Raw genomic sequence first — 9,473 nt, 5'->3', positions numbered from 1 at the left:
GCCTGCCATCAGCAGATTCTTATGTACTTCATTTGGGATTTTTGCCTCTCAGGAATGTTGTTGATCTTGCACAGGCTGTTCTGACCCCATCCTCAAATCCTCAAAAATGCCCATCTCTGCCAGCACCAGGATTGCACTCCTCAGATCCTCTCCAAGGGCAGGAAGACTGGTGCCGTGCCTGCAAACTGAAGCTGGAGGGGGCCTGCCTCCCAGATCCTGAGCCCCTCTGTACATAGCATTTCAATCCAATGAGTCACATCAGTTACACCCAGGTTTCCAGTTAGGGTGTCTGGCCAGGACCCTGAAACCCTATACAGTCACCTCTTCAGGTAAACTGCACTGCACCCTTATGAGAATTGTTTGACAAACAAAAGCCGGGCTGAGCTTTGTTTCCCTGGCCCTTCTCACTCCATCCTGGTTCTTGATTATAAAATGCAAGCTTTTATAAAGTTATTAAAAGTGATTTTGAGGGCGCCTGGGTGGCTCAGTTGGTTAAGCGACTGCCTTCGGCTCAGGTCATGATCCTGGAGTCCCTGGATCGAGTCCCGCATCGGGCTCCCTGCTCGGCAGGGAGTCTGCTTCTCCCTCTGACCCTCCCCCCTCTCATGTGCTCTCTCTCATTCTCTCTCAAATAAATAAATAAAATCTTTAAAAAAAAGTGATTTTGAATAATTGCTCAAGCCACATGCCAATAAGGATCTCAGATTTAAACCTATTAACAAGGAGAAAACTAACCAGAAAGATAGTCACACAGTAGGCACTTCAAAGAGAAAAAAAATCACCTCCCCCTTCCCATCCTAAACAATTCAGTCCTAATGCTGTTAGCTCACAGCGAGGTAGGGGGATCCACGGTGGCCCTGAGTGAAGTGCTGGAGGCTGAGCAGGGTGAGGATGGCATCCACACATGGAGATGGCCATGTCAGAGGATGTCAGAGACCAAGCAGATAAGTGGCCACACCGCAGGGTGGCTCAGTGCAAAGTGGTAAAGTCCAATCAGCAGGAGGGGGGCTTTGGAAGGGCAACCTGGCATGGAGAGTCGGACCCAAGCCAGGTAAGAAGGGTGCCCAGGCAGAGGGGCAGGGTAGCATGGGGAGAAGACGTCCATGCCAAATCCAGTAGGCATGCATGTGTGTAGGTGACCTCACGTGGTGAGCCAGAGTCCAAGTAGAGTGAGTAGATGTCCATGTGTGTGGTGATGGATGGCCTGAGTAGAATGTCAGAGCCAGGGAGAGGGTTCTTATGGCCAGGCAGCTTGTCATGGGTGCTGTTCTGGGCTGAATTATGTCCCCTCACAATTCATATGTTGAAGTCCTAACCCCCATACCTCAGAATGTAACTGTATTTGGAGATAGGGCCTTAAAAGGTGTGATTAAGTTAAAATGAAGGGTAGGGGAGTTGGGGGGGGAGATGGGCTAAATGGGTGATGGGTATTAAAGAGGCCACCTGTTGTGATGAGCACTGGGTGTTGTATGTAAATGATGAATCACTGAATTCTACTCCAGAAACCAATATTGCACTATATGTTAACTAAAATTTAAATTAAGAAAAATAAAATATAATGAAGGGTAGGCACCAATCCAATATGACTGGTATCCTTATTAGAGAAAATTGGGGCACACACACGCAGAGGAAAGATCATTTGCAAGCCAAGGAGACAGGCCTCAGAAGAAACCAAATTTGCCAACGTCCTGGTCTTAGATTTCCAACCCCCAGAACTGCAAGAAACAAATTTCTGTTGTTTAAACCACTTAATCTGTGTATTTTGTTATTGCAGCCCTAGCAAACCAATACAGGTGCTAAAGTCCAAAAGGGGTGAAGAGAAGAGCCACCATGGGGGAGACAGCACAGAAAGAAGTGAGTTACACATGCGGTGTCCTTGATGAAAGATTCATTCCAAGGCTCAGGGTGGGAAAGTACATGATGCTCAAGCTCAGAACATCTACCAGAAAGGAAGTGATCACAAAATGATAGTGACATGTCAAGCAGGAAGATAGCCCATTTGAAGGGGCTTTCACTGGCCACAATGAGGACAATCTGAATAACAAAATAAATCATGAAATACTATGATATTATGATGGTAATCTAATGAATTAAATAGAAAACTATGTGTCTATAATATAAAAAATATAAATGAATATAGAAATAACCAAAATGTTCTACAATAAAAAAATGGGGTGCCCGGGTGGTTCATTCAGTTAAGCATCCAACTCATTTTTTTTTTTAAGATTTTATCTATTTATTTGACAGAGAGAGACACAGCGAGAGAGGGAACATAAGCAGGGGAGTGGGAGAAGGAGAAGCAGGCTTCCTGCAGAGCAGGGAGCAGGATGCGGGGCTCGATCCCAGTACCCTGAGATCATGACCTGAGCCGAAGGCAGACACTTAACGACTGAGCCACCCAGGCGCCCCAAGCATCCAACTCTTGATTTCGTTTCAGATCATGATCTCAGGGCTGTGACGTCGAGCCCTGCATCAGCTCCGTGTTGGGCGTGGAGCCTGCTTGGGGTTCTCTCTTTCCCTCTGCCTCTCTCTCTTTCCCTCTCCCTCCTTCTCTTAAAAAAAAGTTCTACAGGGTGCCTGGGTGGCTCAGTTGGTTAAGCGACTGCCTTCGGCTCAGGTCATGATCCTGGAGTCCCGGGATCGAGTCCCGCATCGGGCTCCCTGCTCGGCGGGGAGTCTGCTTCTCCCTCTCCCACTCCCCGTTTGTGTTCCCTCTCTCGCTGTGTCTTTCTCTGTCAAATAAATAAATAAAATCTTTAAAAAAAAAAAAAGTTCTACAATAAGTAAATGGTTAAACTGTGGCATATCCATCCCATGGACTAATATTCAGCAATGAAAAGGAGGAACAGACTTTCAATACAACCACTGGGATGATTTAAAGGGCACTGTGCTAAGTAAGAAGGCCAGACTCTAAAGAACACATACTGCATGATTCCATATTGTATAGGACTTTCCCCAAAGGACAGAGATGGAGAACAGATTAGTGGTTGCCAGGGGGATAGGGAGAGTAGAAATGTGGGGGCAGTGAGTGGGTAGCAGGCAGGAGAGATTTATGGGGGTAGAACAGTGCTGGATCTTGCCAGGAGTGGTGATTCCACAAATCTACACATGTGATAAAATGACAGGAAACTATACACACATAGTACCAATTTCAATTTTCTCGTTTTGATATTGTACTATAGTTACAGAAGATGTAGCCATTAAGGGAAACCAAGTTAAGGATACATGGGACTTCTCTGTACTATCTTTGTAACTTCCTGTGAATCTATATTTCAAAATAAAAAGTTTATTTTTTTAAGATTTTTATTTATTTGAGAGAGAGCACGAGTGGGGAAGAGGGGGAGAGGGAGCAGACTCCCCCCTGAGCAGGGAGCCCGATGCAGGACTCGAACCCAGTACCCTGCGATCATGACCTGAGCCAAAGACAGATGTTTTACCGACTGAGCCACCCAGGTGCCCCAAAATAAAAGTTTCACAAATATAGAATGTTTGATGAAGAATAGGATATATAGATAGCTTCAAAGCATCTCCACACAAAACACAGATTACAAAGGGAAAAAGCTAATTAAAGTAGAGAGGCTTGACAGTCACCGCATTAAGCAAATGATTGAAGTGAACATCTTTAGTAATAGAACAAATCAAAATGTACCCCATCCAATAGGATGCAATGAGTAGAAAATAACATCACTTCTGTGATATTCCCGCCAAAGATTTGGGTCTGAATCTAATCAGGAGGAAATAGACAAACACAAATCAAACATTCTACAAAACAACTGGCCTACAATCTTCAAATGTGTCAAGGTCATAATAAAAGTCATGCAAAGACCAACAGAATATTCCAGATAGCTGGAAGCTAAAGAGATATGACAACTAAATACAACTCATGATTCTCAGCTGGTCCTTCTGCTAGAAAGGACATTCAGACTGTTGGTGAAAACCCGAACGGAGCCTGAGGATTTTGTGGCAGTAATGCCACAACATCAACTTCCTGATTTCACAGCTACACTGTGGTCTACAAGAGAATGTCCATTTATAGGAAATGCACACTAATTAGGGGTGATGGGACATTAAGCTGGCAACTTTACTCTCAAATGGGTCAGGAAAAAAGTTATTTGTACTCTATCTGCAGCCCTTCTAGAAGTTGTTTCAGAATAAATGCCTTTATGTTAACAATAAATGATTTAGATGTCAAAGAATGAGAAACCCTTCACAAAACTGATGAAATCCTAGAACAGTTCTGTAAAAAAATGGCACTCTTTATATTCAGGCCTGGAAAAATCACACTTGGCAGAAGGTACATGCATATCTAAAAAATCTCAGAAACACGATTCTTTGTTCATTCTAAGAATTAGCACAGTCTTTCAACTAGTAATTTAAACTGCATTAGCTAAAAGACTGAAATATGTCTCCCTTTTTTTAAAGAAAGTTCCAGTTAGAACTTTTCTGTGTCTTACTAGAAAATGTTAGTCCCCACTTAAAATCTACTTACTATAAATGGCCTATTTCCAGAATCAATAATCCTTGGAAGACAAGGACATCCTGTACATCCTTGCTGCTGGTGATACCAAGCATAAGCCTGCTCTGTTTTCCATTCAGATTCCAGGCCCAGCCTAGGCCCAAAAGGACTGGCAGGAAGGTGCAGTCAGGCAGCTCACCACAAGAATGACATGGTAATACCTTCCTGCTAAGGATCAGTCAGGATTAAATGCAAGTAAGAGTCTTGCCTTAATACACAGAACATATTAAAACTAACATTACTACTATTAACAGAGAACAGGTTCAAGGTTCAGCTCAGGTCATATCTTCCTCCTTACTTTTGTTCTCAGTCATTCCCTGTCAGCTCATGTAGTAGCCATGGGAATTATTTCTCCTAAGGATTAACTGGCAAGGGAAGGTTTGGTTTATAGATCAAGTGGCCAGAATATGAAAATCTAAAACCGAGCATGTACAAAAGTAGAATCCTTAGAAAACAGTAATCAAGTCAGCAACGGCAGCCACGGCCAGCCAGTCAGGAGGAAGCCTGTTAAGACCTCAAACCAGAATAGAGCATTATTAAGGGCCAAGTCAATAAACTCAGAACACTTGCTACAAACAGAGCTAGGATGCCTGTGGCTGATTGTTGATTGCTCACCAATCAATATTGATTGCTCGTGATGAGTCAAGCAGATTTAATAATGTATGTCCAAGTGAACACTGACATGCCAAACACTGCACTAGACACTAGACACCTCACTGACATGATCGCATTTGAGCCTCACAATTACCTAATGTACAAGGTAGGTACAATTATCATTCCTATTCCATTGATGGGAAAACTGGGGATTAGAGAGATTCAGCAGCTCACCCAAGGTTACACAACTAGCAAGGGGTAAAACCAGTGTTTGAACCCCAGTGTTTGGTCTCTAGAACCTGTGCTCAACTGCTATTCTAAACTGCCTCCCATCACCAACCATCATTTGTGACTCCACAGCTCCCACTGTCCCTTACCTCACACTAAGCAACTTGCTTGTTACAGTATGCTTGGTTCCAGTTCCTACAAGCCTTTGTTTCTACAGCAGTCATGCTGTAGGATGGACCACGGGGTGTCATCAGAGTGACAATAAGACACAGCAAGGGCAAAAAGTCTACTTTGTGGACTTGGAGAAGCAGGCTGCTACTTTTATCTAGCAGCTTCATTAGTTTGGCAAAGTAATAAGAGCTATTATAATAAACTCTTGTTTTTACTTAGAAAACGCTGCCTTCCTATAGGAAACAACTGAAGGTTGCTGGAGGGGAGAGGGATGGGGGGATGGGGTAACAGGATGACGGGCATTAAGGAGGGCACAGGATGTAATGAACACTGGGTGTTGTATGCAACTGATGAATCACTGAACTCCACCTCTGAAACTAATAATACACTATTAATTAATTGAATTTAAATTAAAAAAAAAAAGAAAATGCTGCTTTCCCACAAGGCCAACTAAAAATATGTGTGCATGCATGTGCACACATGTGCATGGGTATGTGGTGTCACCATGGAACTTTATATATGGCAAGCTACTTCTTTTTCTGGAGACCTCAGAGTCAGAAAAACTTTTGATGAATTAATTAGGGTCATCAAAAAGTAAACTTAGGTCTGTACTGGATAATTCTAGAGGGGTTGCCCTCTCCTTGAGTTGCTTGCCAATTGATTTGGAAACATAATAACAGATTTTCCAAACTAGCAAACTCCACTTTCCCACCTAGGTACTTTCACAAAATGATCTTATTTCAATCATCTTTTAGCCTGGAAAATTCCACACACCTCAAGGAAAATATTTTGAGTTTTTTGACCCCCATGTGGCTATTTAAGAAGAAACACTTTACCAGACTCCTGGCTGGGGAGATAACTCCAGTCGTAGACATCACGCTCTGGCGACAAGTGTATGCTGACTCACCACTGCCACCATCTGCCCAGGGCCTTTCCTCCTCATTCTTCAAGCCCACAGTACAGCAGGCATGCTGGCTGATGTTTCTGGATAGATCTCTAGCCAAGGACATAGATGGTTCAGAAGGATTGTTCCTATAGTTCTGGTGATCCGGATTTTGTCTCTAGAAACCATATTTAGTTGTCAAACAGTATAATAGAACAGTCAGACTTTGAATATTTAATATATTTCAAAATTTTAACCAATGTAGTTTCATTTAAGTGATAAGGGCAATCTTACGTTATGGATGAAAAGAAAATCATTACTCAATAGACTGTATTTGTTTTTTCTAGAACCTTAAAATATTATGCAATTTGCAACTGCATTAAAAAGATTATCCCATGGAGCAGATCCTGTAGTTTATAATAAATGCAGCACAAAACAAAGCACTTCTGTTACACATGCAAGGAAAAACTAAGGCAGCCACCTGCTCATGTGCAAACACTATGGTCATGCCACAACCCAAGCATCCAATTGGCTAACAGGATAATCCATTCCCACTGTTGCAGAATGTATCCTCTCTGAAGTCACCCTAGTAGGACTAGTGGACAAGGAAAAAAAAAATTGAAAGTACCATTATATACCTGGCCGTTCCTGCCCTAAGTTTCTAGAATGATTGTGTTTCTCTATTCCCTAGTATATGTCCTTCTCTTCTGTCCCTAAACACAATCACATCGCTACATAGAAAAGACTTTCACTGATCTAACCACTTCTTCCATCCTTTTGATCCTTCTTTCCGGTCTCAGATTTCCAGGTTTAATGGACTTGAAGTTTGCTATTGTGCTCTGCCTGGACTTCAGACACTTACATACACTCAACCTGGACTTCCAGCCCACTCCTAGCCCACATCTCACATGCTGGGCCTCTCTGTAGCTTCTTGCACTACTTCCTACCCTCAGATTCCCAAGATTCTCCCTTACCTGACCTTAGGCCCTATCTTTCTTCTCCACCTTCCTGCTACCTTCTCCTCTCTGATGGCTCCTCTTCCCTCAGGTCAATGGTGTCACTTCGGGCTCATTTCTAAGGCCTTTCTCTCCTCATACCTCACCTCCTCTGATGACTAATCCACTTAACAGGTCTTCAAGGCTTGCCTGACCATGCAACCAGCCCATATAACTAGCCCACAGCTTCCACTGCCTAATGGACACTTCTGAGCTATGCACCCTGATAATGGTGGTGACAACTATGTGCTTCATGGTTTGCAAAGCAAGTTCAATTATTTCATCCCACCAAAAGGTTGCAAACCCCATGAGACTGGCATCACAAGTACTGCTGAACATTCCACCAGGGTTGTCCCTCAGGGAGGGCCTCTCCAAGGGAAATGCCCCTTCCTTTCTTGGTCCTGTCCGATGGAAAACCACCAGTACAGAATGGGTTTATCTCATGCCCTAGCAATCAAGGTTCTATTAAAGATTCAGCAGTTAGGAACTAGATGCCTGGATGTGACAGGAGGTAAGTATATAGATAATCAGGAACTTGGCTCCAAAACTTACACAGATCTGGATTCAAACCCCAGTCCTGACATCTCTTAGCTATGTGGCCTTTAGCCATATTTTGGTTTCCTCCTCTATAAAACATGGATCATAAATAACTCACAGGATTGTTACAAACAACTGGAACATTATAAATTGCCTGGCACATGGAAAGGGCTCAGTAAATGGTGGATATTGCTCTTAATTCTTAAGCCTTTACCTCAGAGTCTTTGGCTCCTTCCAAAACATCACTGAGAACTTGTATGTATTCTGTCGCACCTTTAAGGATATCAACTTTGCTAGGCTTCCTGCTTTGGGGAAGAAATGGCACAAGTGCCTTCAGTTTAGCAAAACCACGGTTGAGATTTTTTATCTGGAAAACAAAAAAAGCACAGTGACATACAGAGAGGCTAATTTGTACAGATATCTGCCCCCAAACCACAGAAGAGGGTTGTGAGGGCTTGTTTGCATGGCTCTTGTCTGGGTGGTGAACTGAAGCAGGCACAGGCCAGAGTCACCGCTCCCCCAGCAGCGCGGTTCCTGGCAGTTGAGGAAGGAGTGGCATAAACTTAGCACTGTGGGTGAATGGGCTGGCAGAGAGGGGGTTTGTGTTCTTGCTGAACCCCTGCCTCTTCCTCTTATAGCATACCCACTGTAATGTTCAGGCAGTGGGGTAGTGGCTAAAACTCTAAATCAAAACATCAGGATTTAAAACCCAGCTCCACCATGTACTAGCTTACAAGAATGTGTAGGATACTTCATATTACCAAGCTATGGTTGTTTATCTGTAAAGTGGGAAATACCCACCTTGTAAGTTTTGTGGTGATCAACACAATTACACATAAAATACTTCTTCCTGACCTGGCACGTAGAAAGTCCTAAGTGGTACTGATAATAAACAAAATGTGCAAATACTTATCTACTCAAGCACTGAGCCATCAACTCTTTAACCTCTTTCCCAGCCAAATCGAGTCAAGTGTTAGAGTCTAGAGAGTCTGCATGTTGGCAAGATTTGAAAGGCAGAATAAGGCTATTTAGCCACATGTTTATAATTTTCCAGGGTCTAATCCTTCAGTTCTGAGCCTGGAACGTTGAGGACCATCCCCCAAAGGGAACTGGCCTTGGAAAAACTGGCTTCCACTACACCATAAAGCCAATATACTCATATTTATTGAGATCCCTCTCCCACTCCAGATCAAAGTGAACAATGGACATAGTCATCCCATTTCAGCACAATACAAAGACCAATAAAGGTGTGAAAATGTGGAACTTTGATAAAAGAACTACAAAACAAAATAGAAATTAGATATTATTTTTCATGTGCCAAGCTGGTAATATTGTTGCTTTGTTAGTCATACCCAGCATTGGAGATAAACAAAGAAAACAGTCTTATATCCCATAAGGGATTAAAATTAGTAAACTTCTCTAGAAAGCAGTTGGGCAACTGGCATCAAAAGTTGTGAGACATCCTATGTCTCAGTAATTCCATTTCTAGCATTTTATTTGAGAGCAATTATCAGACATGCACATAAAGACCAGTAAAAAGCTGGGAAAA

The 9,473-nt window shown here is 42.8% G+C and overlaps 1 protein-coding gene across 1 annotated transcript; it reads right to left on the bottom strand.

Annotated features, from left to right (window-relative positions):
- Nucleotides 1–6,345: 6,345 nt before the first annotated feature.
- On the bottom strand, nt 6,346–8,291 carry LOC102742920 (factor in the germline alpha; the record flags this gene model as incomplete). Its single annotated transcript, XM_081809526.1, has 2 exons — nt 6,346–6,570; nt 8,139–8,291. Coding segments are annotated over 2 exons (378 nt in total), but the record flags the coding sequence as incomplete, so codon positions are not given.
- Between the last annotated feature and the right edge of the window lie 1,182 nt (nt 8,292–9,473).

The sequence above is a fragment of the Leptonychotes weddellii genome, unplaced genomic scaffold (assembly GCF_054177405.1).
Source record: "Leptonychotes weddellii isolate Sample4059 unplaced genomic scaffold, ASM5417740v2 HiC_scaffold_1067, whole genome shotgun sequence".
NCBI lineage: Eukaryota > Metazoa > Chordata > Mammalia > Carnivora > Phocidae > Leptonychotes > Leptonychotes weddellii.
Note: the sequence above shows the minus strand (reverse complement) of the source record. Positions and strands in the feature narration are given on the sequence as shown.